The 20,677-nt window shown below is 42.1% G+C and overlaps 1 protein-coding gene across 1 annotated transcript in view; it reads right to left on the reverse strand.

The window, feature by feature from the left end:
* Nucleotides 1-10,960, reverse strand: part of sntb2 (syntrophin, beta 2) — a 39,636-nt gene extending 28,676 nt beyond the window's left edge. Inside the window, exon 1 of the mRNA XM_080027104.1 lies at nt 10,122-10,960. Within this exon, the coding sequence (XP_079883230.1) occupies nt 10,122-10,839 (718 nt within the window). The 5' untranslated portion in view covers nt 10,840-10,960. The remainder of the gene's footprint in view (nt 1-10,121) is intronic.
* Nucleotides 10,961-20,677: the final 9,717 nt, after the last annotated feature.

The following is a 20,677-nucleotide window of genomic DNA, read 5'->3' on the forward strand; positions in this document are numbered from 1 at the left end:
GAGGCAGCACATCGTCCCCTGGCTACTACGCACCACGGTCACTGCTTGGAAATTGATTTTTTTTAATAAAGATCCAAGGTTGGTTGCAGAAAAAAAGCCAAAATTCCACCAAGCGGTTTAGAAAGTATACTTATTTTTCCCAGTTTGAAAGCCATTGGTACTGGGTTGCATTCTGTGAAACATTTGCATGTGTCATTATAGGCTTATGTGTAGAGATCTCCAGCCAGCCAGCTGAAAAAACATCACCCGAAACTGCAGAGCATTTTGGATGAACGTGATAACCTCTTCTAGGAAAAGTATTTTTTTTATTAAGGTTCTTGTAATAAGCGTTTGTTAATAGTTAATAATAATAGCAATCATGTTCACATTTGATCAGCCTTCACAACATGGTGTGCTCATCCCACATTAAGGAGAAGCAAAAACAACTGTTATTCCTAAGTGTAAATCAAAGGATTTATTAACCCTTAATAAAGCATTGTCTGCAAAAAAGGCATAATTAACTGTTGCATAAATGTGCATCGTTTACTGCTAATAAATTAATGATAAAGTTGTTTTAACTTTAATAAAGCAACAAAAGAAAACTAGAAAAGGTTTCTTATAAGCGCTTATAAATGTGTTTTAATCTCACAGTAAACATGTTTATTATGTTATTATGGACACTTCTATAGAGTCTTATGAAGACATATTAATGTTAATAAGCATCTTATAAGAGCCTTCTATCCACAGCCTCAGGTTTTAAAGGGTTTAAAGACAAAAGACATTTGACCTTAGTTTATTCATGGAGGCACATTACAGAACGGGCCTGATACTGACTTGACTTGTGTGTCACACATTGATCAGTTCCGACAGTTAAGTTGGCTCTCGTCAGTATTCAGCCAGCGTTCATTCCAAACCATTAAACACTGCATTAGGCCCGTCCTGTCCTGGTCTTTTTCCGATGGGGGGGGGGGGGGGGGGGTTTGTGGCCTCTCTCCCCCTCCAAAATTCCCTCTTTTTCCACCTTTTTAAAATTGAACTGCTCTACTTGGGCGCAGTTTAGGATTTCAACTCATCTACATGGAGCTCTGATCCATTATGAGCCAGTGCGTAACCTAACCACTGCTTCCTGCACCTACTACACTATGTATGTCTTACTATGTCCTGAAAACTTAAACAGCTTACTAAGTAGCATTCTGTTGGTTAAAGGTGGAGTCAGCCATTCATTTGGAGAATGTTAGTTGCAAAAGAACATCTTCTCATGATATGTTACCTGTCCGTACTGTGCAGGGTTCGACATAACCAATGGCCCGCTGGCCCGGGGCCAGTAAAATCATATGCAGGGCAAGTTGATTGGCCAGTCACTGTCCCGCTCACAGTTCAGTATCTTTTTGTAGAGTACATCATGGTTCATTGAAATGTGCGTTGAGAGTCGTAATGAAAGCAGTGTTTATTTAAGACTCAATATACACTCAACAAAAATATAAACGCAACACTTTTGCTCCCATTTTTCATGAGATGGACTTAAAGATCTAATATTCATTCCAGATACACAATTGTACCATTTCTCTCAAACATTGTTCACAAATCTGTCTAAATGTGTGATAGTGAGCACTTCTGCTTTGCTGAGATAATCCATCCCACCTCACAGGTGTGCCACATCAAGATGCTGATCTGACATCATGATTAGTGCAGAGGTGTGCCTTAGACTGTCCACAATAAAAGGCCACCCTAAAATGTGCAGTTTTGTCTCACAGCAAAATGCCACAGATGCCACAAGCATTGAGGGAGCGTGCAATTGGCATGCTGACAGCAGGAATGTCAACCAGATCTGTTGCTCGTGCATTGAATGTTCATTTCTCCACCATAAGCCGTCTCCAGCAACTTCGCACAGCCATTGAAGAGGAGTGGACCAACATTCCACAGGCCACAATTGACAATCTGATAAACTCTATGCGAAGAAGATGTGTTGCACTGCATGAGGCAAATGGTGGTCACACCAGATACTGACTGGTTCTGAGTCCCCAGACCCCCAATAAAGCAAAAAAAATTCACATTTCAGAGTGGCCTTTTATTGTGGACAGTCTAAGGCACACCTGTGCACTAATCATGATGTCAGATCAGCATCTTGATGTGGCACACCTGTGAGGTGGGATGGATTATCTCAGCAAAGCAGAAGTGCTCACTATCACATTTAGACAGATTTGTGAACAATGTTTGAGAGAAATGGTACAATTGTGTATCTGGAATGAATTTTAGATCTTTAAGTCCATCTCATGAAAAATGGGAGCAAAAACAAAAGTGTTGCGTCGTTTATATTTTTGTTGAGTGTAATAAACATAATATAAAATATATTTTATATTATGTTTCGGCTCACTCGCTCACTCACTGGCGAGATCTCACGGTGAAACGCTGCTTTGCTCGGACGAAGGCATTGTGTGTTTCTAAGGTGATTTAACGTCATCGTCTTAGACGAGCGTTTAACTTATGCAGCATATTTTGCACTGCATTGTTTTGTATCAATAGTTTGAAAAAATTGTCCCACACCGGACTCTTATGTGAAGCTGACACTTCATGCTTAAAGCTCACATATTATGCACTTTGCTGTCAATTTTATATGGTCTAAGTAGTCCCTAATACTTATTTTTTTAAATGTTTGCTGAAAAACCCGTTCAGATCATTTATTGTAGCAAGCCTCTATACCCTGATGTTCCTCTGGTCTCCGGATGACCTATATTGGTGTCTGCAGCCTGCGATCTGGCTGGCCCCTCCCACCTCTCTGCCGGGCCCTCCCACCGTCTCTGCCGTGCTCTCGTGATACTAGAGAGACACTACGTGACTGCGAACACAGTGTTTACCCGGAGCGAAGCCATACTTTGAACAGTTTGACATGACCTGACATGATTAAAACCAGTGAAAACAGTAGCTTCAAAGTTTGATTTCTACAGGAATAACTTCTAGTTACACCGATGGAATTACTACACAAGAAGTTCCCTAAGCCTTGTCTCGTTATAAACGCGGCATTATTAAGACTGCTGTGATTAAGATAAATGAGTGGATTATGAGCAGAATGCTTCTGTGTTGGTTTATGCAACACTCTGCATGGTTTGCTGTACTACGGGCATCTTGTCGCTTAGCGGGGAAAACAACATGGCTGTCGCTCGGAAAATTTTCCAGAGGATCTCGGGTCGTGGACCAATAAGAAATGGGGGGAGGGGAGTTATCATAGAACACTGCACGGTGGAAGTTTCTGGTTACTAATGTGGGGGGGGGGGGGGGGGAAGCATGGACATATAAAGAAAATATGGGGATGTGGCTGTGCCGTCTATTTTTGATATTTTGGCAGTCTCTAGGCACACCGTGGACCCATGGATATGTTAGAACACATTTAAAAAGTGCATTTTGCATAATAAGTGACCTTTAAGTGACGCTCCTGCAGTGCGCTCACGACCAGACGTGAACTCGCATACAAGGTGAAATATCCCATTAAAAAAACGGCATAACCCACTGATTTTCAGATTTCTATTCTATTTTTAAAGTCAACTTGAGCGCAAGTGGAAAACCGGTCATTCGGTCGACACATTCACATCCCTAATGCATATAGAGAAAGTAATAAAAACAGCCTACCATACCACAAAGACTGATCAGACCTTCATCTCTTATTTTTCCCTGTTTGATCATGACTTCCGCAGGTGAACTATCCATTAAACTGCCCAAATTCAAGAATAAAAACAATCATCAAACTACTGGACTTTAAAATACTGGCCCACCCCTTCCACATACTTTCAGTCGTAGGCTTCAAATTCAATATGTTTGCCTGGTTTTATATGATGTGTATGAGCAATCTCAACATTTCATATAATTAACTAAAAGAAACATAACCAAATCTAAAGATTTCTTTATTTTTCTAATACAGGTATTATAATTATTGACACTAAATTATGAAGACAAAAAAAGTGTGTGCAGGGCCAGTGAAAATATACAAGGGGCCAGTAAAACTCGGATCCACTGGCCCGGCGGGCCAGTAGGAAAAAGTTGTGTTGAACCCTGCTGTGTCTGTGCTGGAAAAAAGAATCCAGTGTTACTGTTAATATACACAGCCTAGGCCTACATACCCTTTGTTTACACACCCTAGGCTGTGTATAGACACCAGATTTTTTTAGTAGTGAGCATGAGGAGATATTCACTGATTTTTGACAAAAAGTGATTTTGACAGCAAGCGTTCTCTAGAATGGCTGAGTCCACTTTTAATGAGAGCTTTGAGAGTGAACCATCCAGATTGCTGTGCAAACCAAAACTACTGCATAACGCTAAAAAAAACTTTAAAGAAGCTGTGTAGAGTTACATTGTTGGCTGCCAATGCTCTCTGATTCTGATAAGTCAATTGATCCAGTGCTATAACAATACTAATAATTGATTAATGCAGTTTTAAAATAATGTGCTATGAAATAGTGTGTGCTATTTTCAGAGCTATAGGTAAAGACATTAAGAAAAAGAAAAAAAGAAGAAAGGAAAATAAATATGCACTTTGGTAACACGCCTGCTTTATACGTTCCCATGAGTAAGAACCAGTTTCATTGGATCTAGTGTTCCATGCTGATTGGCCCACATAGAGTGTTTCTCTCTCCAGTACAGTTATCAGTGTTGTCACTAGGGCTGCACAATGTATCGGCAAAAAAAATCATGATCACAAAATCATCGCTCTATTGCACACAGTGGGCCTCATTTATCAACCGTGCGTAGACCAGAAAAGTGGGTGTACGCACATTTCCACGCAAACCTCGGCATTTATCAATATGGACGTGAGCGTAGGATACGCTCAAATCCCACGCCAGCTCTCAGCTCGTGTACGCAAGTTTGTAAACAGCATGGACTTGCAGTGCAGCCTGTGCCGGGTAGCCGATGACTTTGTTGGACAATTATTAGAAGATAATACAAATGCAGTGTTTGCTCTGACCGAAATAAAGATATTAATCACTTAAAAATGTGCAGCTTATGGTGTGCAACTGAGTAGGAGCACTGATTCAATAGTGCACACACCGGCCACTTAGGAGCGCTGGGTAAGGGCAGTTATCTCCGACTTGGAGCAGCTGGGGGGACACTGAGGCACGGGGGCTGCATTCATTCAAAATGTTAGCCTAAGTATTAAATATGTAGGTTATGCAAGTAGTACGCTGCTCTTTATGATAAAAATACACGGCACAACATTCAGCTTAACATTTTATTTATTTGACGCACTTTTGAGATGTTAGTTCCTCTTTTAATGTGTCATTGATCGCTTAAGCGAGCGATTTATTTCCACCGTTAACCGGCACGTTTTTCCGATCTGCTGGTGGAGCAGGACAGTGGGCGCTCTCACAGCTGATCGTTGCCGGGTCGGCTTGTGCAGCTGACGGCCGGGCTGACCACTCGTGCCAAGCGCATGCTGTCATACAGTAAAACGCAAAATGTGTTATTTTTAGTTTTTAAAACCCTTTTGAGTAGTGTTATCTAAAAGGGCCAATACATTCTAATCATTCAAATCTCTGCAGACGTGTATTTCTTTCATGAGGACCATTATCGGACAGTTGGTGCGTCTTTTTCTCCTCTACCACTTATATTATGCCCGCAGCCCCAGTTGGTGTTGCATTTCAGAGCAGCAACACACTTTTTTAGTGGCGATTTTTGAGTCAGACCACTTTTTCTTCGTCTATGTAAAGAAATGGCAACATATAATTGTATATGCTGTTTTATAGCATTTGAGCATCCGAAACTCAGACTCCATAAACTCATTCAAAAGCCAACTCAAAACTCACCTCTTCAAGAAAGCATACGACCCCTGACTCCACCCATACCACACCTGACTCTATTTTTGAATTTGTTTTCGTGTTTTTCTTTTTCTTTTCTTTTATGTATATTCTATGCAATGTAAAGCGTCTTTGAGTGACCTACAAAAAAGCGCTATATAAAACCTATCAATTATTATTATTATTATTATTGAGCGATACTGATGTAAACCTCAAATGCAAAATCCTCAGCTGGAGATCGTTTGTTGTCAACACCAACGCTGTTGACCGCAGCAGTTATTTCCTTCCTAACTGCTGCCTTCTGTCGTTCTTTGATGCCGCTTGTAATGCTCCGAAATGAAACTCTTTTTTTCTACTTTCGCTGTTATTCTGTCAATTTCTACTCCCGAGAAGTTCCTCTTCTTTGAGAAATGCGTATAGAGAATTGTGATCTCAAATATATAAGGGGGAAAAACATGATTCAAATTTGATCACGAATGGTGGCGGTGCAGCCCAAGTACTCACACACAGACAGGCATACATCTGGTGTGCTTGTGTCTACAGTGACCTCTTATCTTCAGCTAACCCACAGCCATTCAAAATATACAGTGCCCTGCTGCAGTCAGTGTGTATCCTAACTCTGACTGTGGCCACAAATGTGGTTAGTTTCCTGTTTACACTAATCAAAGGCTTTCTGTTCTGTTGATAGTATGTCAGCCCCCTCTCCTCCTCCTCAGGCCACTCATACATCAACTGTGTTTGTTTCTGTCAGTCCGTCTACTGTTCTGTGCCATAACAAACGTGGAATAGAAATTATGGATTTGTGTGTGTGTGTGTGTGTGTGTGTGTGTGTGTGTGTGTGTGTGTGTGTGTGTGGGGAGGGAAGGTCAAAATCCAAAGAACATGTAGGGAGACTGTATGGAAGTTGACCCAGCTTCAGTGACCTCCCTCCGTAGTGCTCCTATTTACAAGAGGTGTGTTGCTGATCAATGAATGATCTGGTCAGTATAATCAATTATAATAATCAACTCACTCAGAACGCTCTTCCACTTTCACCTTTGGGGACTAAATAACTGGTGACTTTTGATAACTGCCTATTATTTGCAGTATGCATTTTGTTCACATTGGTTTCAAACATTTATTATCATCCAATAATCATAGTTTTTCAAGCAGTGGTCAATTTTGAGATGTTTGGTTATTTAGCTTCCATAACATGTCTTTCTTTGATACTACTGTAAATCAAAAGGTCCAACATGTACATTGAGGTGTTTATTTGACTACACCTCGTCCGTTTGCTTTATTCTTTCTGAAGAAGGTTATTACAGAAACATTTGTTCATATGTTTTTCATTGTCTGATTTATGACACATTTTTAAAGACATGCCGAAAATGCATGCAAGACCTGTGTAGTGTGTAGATAGAATTTTTTAAATGTATTTATTGAAAAAAGGCTGTGTCCAAAATCTGTTCCATAAAACATTGCAGAATTTCGCGATAATATCAAAGTAAAAATGTTTACCCTTTTCACCTGCAGTTTCTGGCCTTAATGGGCTTGCATCAGTCTGACAATAGGGATATGTATTGTGTATAAAAAGTATCAAACCCAGTAACAGTGTTGGACAGCCCTGGCGCAAACTCATACATCCGCTGTTTGTGCAAAGTACGGCCTCCTACAGTTTAAAACAATCCACCATTTTGCATTGGTCTTCACAAAAACCTAAATCAAATATTATCCAGAAACGAATCCTTTAAAATAACTGCTGCAGATTTTCACCGGCATCATTAGGTCATACTTGACATTCTGGAGTTGTCCCGAGGATATGCACTTACTGGAACAATATTTTCCAAGCCCTGTCAAGACTCTTGCATATACACCTATTAACTTGGATACTTTGATGGCAATACTAGCAAGGAATCATAGACTCCAACACACTAAAAAGCAGTGTGGGGCGTAACTTTGTATCATCTGTCAGCCTACTGGCTCGGAGGTTGAGCTCATTCAAGCTTCCATTGATGACTTTCTTACTTCTTCTTAATAGAGACAGGGACATTAACAAACAATATAGCAGAGGTCACCAAAGCTCACTAGTAATGTATAGCCAAGCCTCCCTTGTGTAGTCTTTATTTGATTGATGCTATGCTATGTTTAACACAATTAGTGTTGAGATGACCCGTCTGGAGACATTTGTTATTATGCCGTTGTTTTTGTTTTAAAAGAAGACTATGCACGTCGTCTTTACAATGACGTTCATGACAATAAAGTTTTAAAAAGAAAGTAGGCCTATTAAACCCAACTGATGCCCACGCCAATAGCTGGTGATATGAAACAGGAGTAGGCTAGAGAGTTGTGTGTGTGTGTGAGTGTGAGTGTGAGTGTGTGTGAGAGAGTGTGTGTGTAGTCCAGTCTCCAGAGGTGTAAGTAGCCTACTGTAGCCCTTCTTGAATTTGTACACATTTGAGGCACTTGTACTTAACTTGAATCCTTTCTTTGCATGCTTTAATCAATCTATGAATAAAAAAAATTAATAATGATAAGATGAACTTAAATCAGCAATTAAATCCAAATGTATTAGCAGTCCCAGAACGAGCTCTACCTCAGCCAGGTACAAACCTGCTTTCACATTAACACCAGTAATGATAATAATATCATAGTCTAGTCCAGGGGTGTCAAACTCATTTTGGTTCGAGGGCCACATACAGCCTCTCTGATCTCAAGTGGGCCGGACCAGTAAAATAATGGCAAAATAACATACATATGTCAACTCCAAATCTTTAGCTTTGTTTTTCAGTAATATGCTTTATCACCCAGCCTACATTTGTAACCTACATTATCACGGATCACAAGGGATCTCTGTAGCCCCCAGGAAATGTCTTAGTAAAGGTTGCTGCTGGCCAAGGGAATAGGAGGTGTGGCGCGGAGCGCCGCAGCAAAAATTTTGGGGATATTTTGCTCAAAGATGCCAATACGCACTAATGAAATAAACAACTGTTTATTTGAATACAAAAATACAACAGACACTGACCTTACAGTTGTCCAATGTTGTTTACTATATGTACAGGGACACATTTTGTGCAAACATGCAGACAGTACAAAATACAATTAAATAAAAGTGCAACTTCTACTGTTTTGACTTCTTTCTAAATACAGAGGTTAGTGGTTGTTTTGGAATTTGTTTTTCCCAATTTAAAACATAAAAATAAAGCAGCTTGGAAAATTAGGAAATAAATCTTGTAGGCCTACACTAGCATGCTCCTGCTCGTTTCGCGTGTGGAGCCGCAGACAATTAATGGTAGTACATTAATTATTCAGCACTAAAAATAAAAATAGTTTTATTTATTTTAAATTTTTTTGGTTTTTACTTTGCCATAAAGCACTAGAGGAAACATTAATAGCGGTGAAGGAAGATTGCCATTTACCATTTCCCACGTTGCTAAAATGTGCTTTTTTATTTTGGCTGCCCCCTAGCGGCTGGAGTGAGCATTTTGGTTATTTCTTTAAAAATTCATTACTCCTCACAGGAATGGGTTAGAGACTTACTTTTTTTTTTTAAATGCTCAGGAATGTGTGCCGGATCCGGCCCGCGGGCCGTATGTTTGACACCATACGTTTTTCTTTAATTGTTTGCTGAAAAAAACTTTCAGATAATTTATTGTACTATGCTGATGTTCAGCTAATCTCACAATGGCCTATTTTTTAAAAAGAGCTGCAGCTCCCCTCGTAAATATACAATCTTTGAGCTCCCCCCGCCCCCTGTCCGGAAGCAAAGCCAGATACGCCTCGCCCTCTGTCTGTCGGGGCGTGGACCAATAAGAAATAGGGGTGTGGGCTGCACAGTGGAAGCTTCTGGCTTTCCAGTTTGTGAGGTCAGAAACGAGGAGAATTCTGACTGGAGTATATTGGGGGAGAGGGGTGGGGGTTTCAGAAAGGGGGAGAGTGAGAAAAGGAGAGATTGTTATTTTTTTAAATATTTTGGCAGTCTCTAGGCACACCGTGGACCCATGGATATGTTAGAACACATTTAAAAAGTGCATTTAGCATAATATGTGACCTTTAAGGCTACCTAGGTACTAACTAGGTAACGTTTTCAATGCAGGACCCTCGTAGGCTACTTGTAATTTAGGGGCTGGCATCCTTGAGCCTACATTCCAAACGAGCTACTCTTGATAGCCTATACTCTCTTAAAATCAGATTGCATATGTTTGTACGTTTACTCAAGTGGTAGGCCTATTGTATGAGCCTAAGTAACTTTAACTTACAACTTTCCTAATAAGGTCTTACTCAAGTGGTTTCTTTTCAGGTAGTCTACTCTTTTCTTTACACCACTAGTAGTATTATCTCGGCCTTATGTGGTAATCCCCGCGCTCGCGTCGGTGAACTCACCCTCGAGCGTCACCTCTCTCCCCGCCTTCTTCAGCGCCTGCACCGCCAGGTCGTGCGTCGCCTCGCGCAGGTCGTTCCCGTTGACCGACAGGATCGCGTCGCCCACCCGCAGCGCGCGGCTCTGGTCGGCCGCGAGCCCCGGGAAGATCTTGGAGATGAGGATGGGCATCCGGTTCTCTCGCCCTCCCTTGATACTGATCCCCAGCCCGCCGGACTCCTGCTTGACAACCCGGACTTTGCGCACAGCCTCGGAGGAGGATGATCCCTCCACCACGCTGACTGGAGGTTCGCCTTGCCTGGATCCGAAGCTGCTGGACCCGGGGCTTCCATAGTCAGAATTCGTGCCGTTATTTGGATAGGACTTCCCGGGGCTGTTTAGAGCGTAGTTTCCGTCGTATTGATTACCCCGAGTGTTGGCTCCCGCGCGCACTGGGCTGCCGCTGCGCCCCCGGTTGTTCTGGTTCTGGGGTTGGCTTGGGTTCCCGGGAGGACTCGCTCCAGGCTCGTTTCCGTTGGATATGCCATTCCGCAGGCCCGCGGACTGGGGAGAGTTGTTGTAGTCCCACTGGTTGCCCCCCTGCCCCGCGCCTACTACCGCCTCCGCCTCGGCCGTCAAAGTCAGAGTTTCTCGGGTGAGTTCGGCGGCGACCCGGATCCAGCGTTCTCGGAGCAGAAGGTCCAGCTGGCCGTTCTTGTCCGCTCTGGTCCAAACTGCCATTCTCCTGGACGGTAGCCTAAGCCTGAGCTGCTCCGAGCGAGGCGGGCCGCGAACTACACTACTAAACTCATCATCAACTTTTTTCCTCCTTTTTCAGAGTGCGCACACAAGCAGCGACTAGGCTAAACACTGGCCCGCATCGACACACCCACTCCCACTGTGAGTGACTGCAGGCTAAGGGAGAGAGAGAGAGAGAGAGAGAGAGAAAAAAACAGAAGGGCTCCTAAAAAGAGAGGGAGAGAGAGTGAAAAGGAAAGAAAAGATCAACTGGCTGTGATGGGCCAGCCGTAGCCTACAGCAGCAGGGCTTGTTGTTGAGTTTAGACTCTAAAGCTGTCCCACTTCCACACTGTGAAGTCAGCGAGAACAGACGTGGTCATATCCGTTCACATCTTTCAAAGTAAAATAAAATGTTTATTTGAAGTAGGGGAGAACGGGGTAAGTCAAACCAGTGGGTAAGATGAGCCACCCCCTGTATCTAGGTAATCTTTTTTTGTTTGTTTCATTTTAATGGTGATCTTGACACAACAGCTGTAGGCAGTTCAAATGACACGCATCTTATGGAGAGACTGGTAACTGGTGGATATGTAAAAGTTTCAACACTGTTACGATGTTGATGTTGTAAATAGCCTACATAATTGTTGAATATTTAGTTAAGCTACACACAAGATACATGTAGTACAAATACAGAACACATACAAGCATATTTATTTATTTATTTTAGTTTGTGTGTTTGATATCAACATCATATTGTACAAATGTAGTTATACAAAAAAAGGAATTCAATGTTTTGGTCTAGATAATTAAAAGCCTAATAATTTAATCAGTTCATCAGGGATGTAATCAGAGGTTAACTGATCCATGCACAGTGTTTATTGAGTTTATTTAAAAACAATTGGAAATGGGGCTGCCCTCAGTTGCCCATGCACTGTGTATACAGGTCCTTCTCATATAATTAGCATATTGTGATAAAGTTGATTATTTTCCATAATGTAATGATAATAATTGAACTTTCATATATTTTAGATTCATTGCACACCAACTGAAATATTTCAGGTCTTTTGTTGTTTTAATACTGATGATTTTGGCATACAGCTCATGAAAACCCCAAATTCCTATCTCAAAAAATTAGCATATCATGAAAAGGTACTCTAAACGAGCTCTTAACCTAATCATCTGAATCAACTAATTAACTCTAAACACCTGCAAAAGATTCCTGAGGCTTTTAAAAACTCCCAGCCTGGTTCATTACTCAAAACCGCAATCATGGGTAAGACTGCCGACCTGACTGCTGTCCAGAAGGCCATCATTGACACCCTCAGGCAAGAGGGTAAGACACAGAAAGAAATTTCTGAGCGAATAGGCTGTTCCCAGAGTGCTGTATCAAGGCACCTCAGTCGGAAGTCTGTGGAAAGGAAAAAGTGTGGCAGAAAACGCTGCACAACCAGAAGAGGTGACCGGACCCTGAGGAGGATTGTGGAGAAGGGCCGATTCCAGACCTTGGGGGACCTGCGGAAGCAGTGGACTGAGTCTGGAGTAGAAACATCCAGAGCCACCGTGCACAGGCGTGTGCAGGAAATGGGCTACAGGTGCCGCATTCCCCAGGTCAAGCCACTTTTGAACCAGAAACAGCGGCAGAAGCGCCTGACCTGGGCTACAGAGAAGCAGCACTGGACTGTTGCTCAGTGGTCCAAAGTACTTTTTTCGGATGAAAGCGAATGTTGTATGTCATTCGGAAATCAAGGTGCCAGAGTCTGGAGGAAGACTGGGGAGAAGGAAATGCCAAAATGCCTGAAGTCCAGTGTCAAGTACCCACAGTCAGTGATGGTCTGGGGTGCCATGTCAGCTGCTGGTGTTGGTCCACTGTGTTTTATCAAAGGCAGGGTCAATGCAGCTAGCTATCAGGAGATTTTGGAGCACTTCATGCTTCCATCTGCTGAAAAGCTTTATGGAGATGAAGATTTCATTTTTCAACAAGACCTGGCACCTGCTCACAGTGCCAAAACCACTGGTAAATGGTTTACTGACCATGGTATTACTGTGCTCAATTGGCCTGCCAACTCTCCTGACCTGAACCCCATAGAGAATCTGTGGGATATTGTGAAGAGGAAGTTGAGAGACACCAGACCCAACACTGTGGATGAGCTTAAGGCCGCTATGGAAGCATCCTGGGCCTCCATAACACCTCAGCAGTGCCACAGGCTGATTGCCTCCATGCCACGCCGCATTGAAGCAGTCATTTCTGCGAAAGGATTCCCGACCAAGTATTGAGTGCATAACTGAACATAATTATTTGAAGGTTGACTTTTTTGTTATTGGTCGGATGAAATATGCTAATTTTTTGAGATAGGGATTTTTGGTTTTTCTTTACTTTTTTGCCAAAATCATCAATATTAAAACAATAAAAGGCTTGAACTACTTCAGTTGTGTGTAATGAATCTAAAATATATGAACAATATGCTAATTATATGAGAAGGACCTGTAGTCTATAGCCTATTTCAGCCTCGTCTGTGGAAAAAAAGATAGCTGGACAACAGAGTTCTTCTGCTTCGTTCCTCTCACTGCATTTAAATGCATTCACTATATTACAGAGAAATATGTCCCGTAAAAGAAAAAGATCACCAAGCCCATCCCAGAGGATCCTCCATAATATTTTATTTTAAATTAAAAATTTTATGGAAAATCCATGTGTCCTTCTTCAATGGCTTCTAATTCATCCGACCCAGTCTCCAAATTATTTGTTCACACAAAATTCGTCAGATTTAGCCTCTTAATTTTCCTCTCAAAGTGCACCACATTTATAGCCTGGAAATCCAGACCTGCCGCTGGCAAATTAAATTTGCTGCGCCTGTTGGTCTGGACGCTCTCCATTGAAGGTCATTAAATATGTCAGAAAGTTCTGAGCTACGTTTCAATTGGTTCTATCTGATATGGGCGGGCCAGATCCCTATGTATGGTGCTCTGGGGCGGACGTAACCGGTTGCGACAGTGCTGGGCATGCGCCGTCGAAGCCGTGATAGTTAACAACAGAGATGGCTGTGGATATGTTGTTTGAGTTTGAGACGGCTTTGGCCTCAACACTTAACGATTTGGAAGACGGCACTCAAATCTTACATTAGCAAGTAAGAGGAAAGTTCTGTTTTGCCCCCCTAGGAGGGTTGGGATATCGGCTGGCTACTTTTTTCACCCAGCTGCACATTGGAGGCACTAGCGGAAAGCATTATGTCTATTGTATTAACCTTACATGAATATTGCATGGAAGAGAGCCAAATAAAAGGTTAGCTACCTATATACATCCATCCATTCCGACACACTTGTTTCGTGTTCTCCCCCATATTTGTGCCTGCCTGCGAATCACTGATAGATTATAATTCCAAAGAGTTGGATTTTTATACAAACTTGCCATTTGAATAAACGTTACACAATGTACACAAGTAGCTCTCTCCCTCATTTCTATTCTTTAAAGTAGCTCTCAGAGGGGGAAAAGGACACACGTAATGTGCAGTCAAATAGGCTAATCTGCGACATTGCGGCAAACCTTTATTTGAAAAAATTAAGAAGCACTTAAATATCGCAAATTTGTGTACAGCATATGAGGTAGTGGTTAAAAACACGCGACAAACCAAGACAACAATGGACACATAACACAACAGTATGTACACAAGCCTGAGGAGACATAAAGTGCTTAAAAATAAAGTGCCAAGATATAAAAATAAGTATGCATAGTACTCCTACAACTACGTCACATAAATGTTGCATTAGGCTATGATATTTGTGAATGCCCTGCCTTACCTGTAGGCCTACATATTGAGGCAGCTATCCATGGTGCTGAAAAATAATCTTTGTAATGGATTGAATTTATATAGAGCTTTTTTAGGCACTCAAAGCACTTTACAGCGTTCCAGGTTCCATTCATTCACACACAGTCATACCGGTGGTGGTAAACTTAGCAGCCTAGCACAGTTGCCCTGGGGCAGAGTGAAGGAAGCGTGGCTGCCATTCAGCGCCTACGGCCCCTCTGACCTCCACCTCAAACATCAGTCATACATATTCACACCAGGCAAGTTGGGTGACCATGACACATGTAGCCTTTATAGGACTGTCCTAAAATGATCACCGGGGATTCCTGCACGTTAACGTTGTCGAGAAGAAAGGCTTCCGCGATCCGATTGCATGACCCGAGTCCTGAGCCCTGATACACAGAGACATGTCGCCAAAACTGAATGTGCAACTATGGAACTGTAGCCTACAGTGAAGCAGACGCCTCCCTCGTTAGTTAGTTTCAGTCTACAGCCGACACAGTTAATATAACCACCGCATGGACTGCGTTTAAATAAAGCCTCTAATTTCTATTATCCTAAGGGCTTTGATGCAAATTATGAAATCTAAACATTACTGCAGCAGTGATGGTGGGTAAAGGACAGCGCAGTTGGCAAGCTCTCCTCAGCACTACTAAGTGCAGCAGAAAAAAAAACCACAGTAAAAGTTGATCGCTTTGTCGATTCATGCCTCTGACACGTCGATTCTGCCTCTGACACGTCGACTCGCCACATAATGAGTCGAGGCTCCATGGTGCTGAAAAATAATCATTGTAATTGGAGTGCTGAAACACCATGTCAAAATGAGCTTTATTTTCACGTTTTCTTTTTGGTGCTTATTGTGAGAGAGAAGAGAAAGTTCCATAGGCTATAGCCTAGAGAGTAGAGAGAGAGAGCGCGCAAAGTGGCATAGAGAGTAGAGATAGATAGCCTATATTAACTTAAATGTCGGAATGGCGGGTAGGCCTACGTTTATATGTCGGAATGGCGGTACATTTGAAAAAAAAAAGTACCACCACTCCGACAATTAGACGTCAATGTTGAGTGGCGTTATGTCGGAATGGAAGGCGGTCACCATTGAGGTCATTGTGAGTTGAAAGTCTTATCCCCATTGGACCTTTTAATAGGCTACACATAAAGAGCCGTACAGGGTTACTTTGCAGCCTACACGACAAAAAAAAATGTACAGCTTGAAACGTTTTGCGCATTTGTTTTGAAAGTATAATCACCCAACTTCCGTTTTCATCCGCTCTAATTGCGTGGACCTTGAGGCAGTTTGCCCGTGTGAAGAGTGAAGTCTGAGCCGGATGACAGACGAGCTGTGTCTCAATCGAGGGGCCGCATCCTTCTAAGGACGCGGTCTGTGAAGGCCATAGCTCGTGAAGGCCGAATCGAAGGCCGAACGAGCGTTGTTAAATGAGACGGTCTCCGCAGGTCGCCGTTTACGAGCATTTCCGGTTTGCATAACAAGCCGTTACCTTGTGTGACGACTCGCCGCTCCTGTGCTGCCTAGCAACCCTGATTGCTGCCAACGGAAAGAGAGGAACGGAGGAAAAAAGAAAAAGAAGTTGCCTACCAGACGAAAAGAAAAAAAAATTACAAGAAGAAATAAAAGAAAAGACGAGAAAAAAAGAAAGGAAGATAAAAGTTAAGAAGATGGAGCAACACGTTGCTGTTTTGTTATTTTTTATTTTATTTTAGGCCATCTCTGAAAAAAACGCAATGAATCTTGGGATATGTTGGGCCGTGAAGGATACATCTGTTGGACCCTTCAAAACCGTGAAACGAAGGCTGCATTTCTCGGCCGCATCTGGGACAAGCCTTTGCGCGCCCTATGATGCAATCGGTCTTCAAATGCAGCCTTCGCAGGCTGCGGCCCCTTAAATGAGATACAGCCACAGAGACAGCCAATAGACATGTAGATCTGTCCATCATTTATTCATGATGAGGGGGCGGGGGCGGGGCTTCCATAGACACATTATAGATCCTCTCTAGCTGTTAGGACAAAGCCTTCTTAAAGGGATAGTTGAGTATTTTTGAAGTGGGGTTGTATGAGGTCAGGGCTGTACAGTGCGACAGTTTTGATCGCATTTGCTACTGAAATTGATCACGTGCGATGATGAATACAAGTCCATTCGCACTAGTGCTAGTTGATAATGCGCGGAGAGGCTGTCTTTGAAACACAGAGGAGAGATGCACAACACTGCTTAGAGGGCTCTACATTAACACTCCAAATGGGGGTAAATGTAGTCTTAGGCAAGTAAGTTGTTGAGTCCACCCTTCACTTTGGCTGGTGAAAGATATGTGTCCTCGGGATCTGTGCTCGTGCAGCGAGTCTACCGTAAAACTTCTCCAACGGTAATAACCGGAAGGAGATTACCGCAGTTAAATTAGCGCGTGTGCAAACAGAACATTTCCTGTGCGCCTTCACATTAAAAGCCTGTTACTAGCCAAACGTGAGTTGACTTTTATTTTGAAGCCGGTAAGATCAGGAAGTTAGCGCTTCACAGCCCTGCAGTGCTCTAGCTAGAAAGTTAACTCATTCAGCTGCAGAGAAAAGTCAACAGTAGTCTAAAAACAAAGTTTGAAATAAGCCACTGAAGAACAACTTCCAACACATTCACAACAACCTATTTAATTTATCCTAAATTGTACCAATATGTATACTTATTTAATAGGCTATGTTTAATGTTTTAAAGTTTGGTTTTAATTAACAGAAGGACATTTTCTAAAAAAAATTATAATTATTAATATAATAATTATATGTATATACAAAACATATATAGATATAGATATTATTTTTATATTTTTATGGGGAAAATAATTCTGAATCAGCAAAAAATTGCAATTGGCAGGTTAGATTCTTTTGTCTAAATTACAATCAGTGCACCCCTATTCATTCTTCTACAATTATTACTGCACACACTAGGATATAATATTAATTGAGAATCTCAAAGAAGACCAAGATGACATGCTCAAAGGTAATTACAGTGAAATGCAAGGGTTAAGGTTATGCAAATTTTCGATCATACTTTGTGTGCTACCAAATACATTTTTGTGCTACTGATTTTTTTTGCTTGCTAGCACCAGTGCTACCACCTAAAAAAATAAGGGTACAGCCCTGTATGAGGTACTTATGCATAGTTAGTATGTTATCTTATGGAGATGGCGCTCAGTGCAGTCATTTAAAAAAGTTTGGGGGAGACGTCCCTGTAGCTGCAGCAGAAGTCAGCCTTGTACTGTTGCACAGGGGGTCAGCCCAAAAACGGGTTTTCCCCACGTATATAAATGTTTGGATTTTTAAATTGATGTTTTGCGTGTGCACCAGCAGATATACTTTTATTTTTGCCCTTTTTTCAAGTGTAGCTCAGCCATGTCTCACTACGTCAACTAGTGCCGTCAGTTTAGAACGCAACCATTGTTACTCTCACTCTTGTTCTTACATTAGAGTTAGTGGGGGCAGTGTATAGTTTTCCTTATTTCAAAAAAGTGGAAGTGAATCATTAAAGATGTTGGGGAAGTGAAATTTTATTTCCTCTTCTAGGCAGAGAGGAAAACAGATGGATGTATAGAACATGCAGCGATAAGGCTTTCCCATTGAGGAAATGTACACTGACATAACTATCTAACTTCCTCTCACCACAGCAGTCGACTATGCGCTACTTTATTATTAACTTCCCTGCTTAGTTCCTCTGGCCATTCTAATTGTTCATAATTATTATTATTTTTTCAGTTTGTATCAAAGAAATTATTTTCTTTTCATCACCCTTCAGAGCAGCTTCATTTGCTCGTAGTTTCGCATATTTAAGAATTACACATGGGATTTTACTTATTAAAAAAAGTATGCATCAATTATGTTTCCATTTATTCACACCAACCTCCTCTTTTTACATTCCCGTATCATAAAGTTCAATGACCTGGTTGAATATCAAGTTGCACAAATCATGTTCAAAGCTAGAAACAAACTGCTACCAGGTAACATTCAAAAACTTTTTTTTGACAGAGAGGGTGGTTATAATTTGAGGGAACAGTTAAACTTTAAGACACTGGCTGCACGCATGACTTTAAAATGTCATTGCATTTCAATTGGTGGTGTGAAACTGTGGAATGGTATGAGCACGGAGTTAAAGCAATGTCCAAACATGATTCAGTTCAAAAAAAAATTCAAAGCAATGATTTTTAACAGGTACAGGGATGAGGGAGAGATTTAAGACGGAAAGTATATGTATGTGTGGATATGGATATGTGAGTTGTACAAATATGGAGATATGGACGTATGAATTGTGTTGATGCATACGGTGGATGTATTTTTGTATGGATGTATGTAGTGGATATTTCATTTCATTTTTCGTTTGACTTTTGTTTATCCTCAGGAGACCAATTCAGGGGTGTCCCTCATTTGCAATGGCGTCGAGTATATATGGATATATGGATTGTATAAATATAAAAAAATATATATATATATAAAAAATTATTATAAAGTTATTGAGCTGTGGAAAAGGGGTAGGATTAAATAAGTTTATACTTCTTCCTACTCCTTTTCAGGCATATCAATTCAATGTTATGTTTATTTTTTGTTTATTTTGTTTATTTTTATTTGTGAAATCATTTGAACATATTCTTTGTGTTGTGTTTTCATGCTTTTAGTTTTTCTTTTTTTTTGATATGTCTGAAATAAAGTTTAATCAATCAAAAAAATTTATGAAGGTCAGCTCCGTGACCAAGGAGTGCTGTTACTTATGGCTGTCCATCGTATTCGATGATGACGTTGCTCCACTTGAGCTGGGTTATTGTGGGGGGTTACGTTGATGCCATTTCATGTGGCTATGGAGGCCAATGCGCAACCCGCAAGGTTTGCCACATGTGGGGCAGCGTAGTCTGTACATGAGGGAGAGGGGGGGGCCCTGCAGCGCGCTGGTGTCTCTGTGCACACTGCTGTTTTCTCCTCTCAGTGGTCTGCTCCTGTAGGTGTGCTACACCCTGGTGGCTGGCTGAGCGCCATGTGGGACGGTCGGCAGCCAGGCTTTCCAGGGATGCTGGCTGGATGTCACAGCGCTTCAGGAGGGTTTTGAGGTGGTCCTTGTACCGTTTTCGCTGTCCCCCAGCAGACTTACGGCCTTCCTGAAGTTGGCCATAGAGGATCTGGCTTGGGAGTCGCTGTGTAGGCATGCAGACTACATGGCCGACCCAACGCAGGTGTCTTTAGGCAAGGAGCACTTCGATGCTTGGTGTTTTGGTGCGGTTGAAGATGTCCACATGAGGTACTCTGTCCTCCATGGACACACCCAGGATCCTTTGCAGGGAGCGGATGTGGAATGCCTCAAGCGTTCTTATGTGCCTTTGATATGGTGTTCAGGCTTCTGATCTGTACAGCAGTGTGGACAGACAGACTGCTTTGTAATCAGCTGCTTTTGTAGAAACTGTCAGGTTTCTATTTAGTAAGACTCTGTTTTTAAGCCTACCAAAGGCAGAGGAGGCTAGGACCTGGATGTCACTAGTCAACAGTGAAGATAGGAACTTCCGGTTGGTGGGATGTTTGCGGCACAAAGTCCAAGGGCACTGTATATGGAGGTTACCACATTAAGTGCCCGTTGCAGAGCATCTGGTGTGTGAGCGAGGAGTGCGCAGTCATCAGCGTACTGGAGCTCCAGGATTTGTTGTGTGGTGATTTTGGTGAAGGCCTGCAGGCGCCGGATATTGAATAGGTTTCTATCCAGTCGGAAATGGATGTGGACACCGTCTGTGGTTTCCAGGGCTTTGTGTGAGAGAAGGGTGACTGCAGACAGGAACATGTTGAACAGGACAGGGGCTAGGACACAGCCCTGCCTGACCCCTACTTTCACATTGAAAGAGGGGGATTTCTGGCCTCCGATGCAAACACAGGCTTGCATTCCATCGTGGAGATGTTTAAGAATGTTGAGGAACTCTGGTGGAACCCCCAACTTTCCCAATAATTCCCAGAGGAGTTTCCTGTTGACGGTGTCAAACGCCTTGGACAAGTCGATGAAGGCTACGTACAGA

Source organism: Ammodytes marinus (genome assembly GCF_949987685.1).
Source record: "Ammodytes marinus genome assembly, chromosome: 5".
NCBI classification, from domain to species: Eukaryota; Metazoa; Chordata; class Actinopteri; order Uranoscopiformes; family Ammodytidae; genus Ammodytes; species Ammodytes marinus.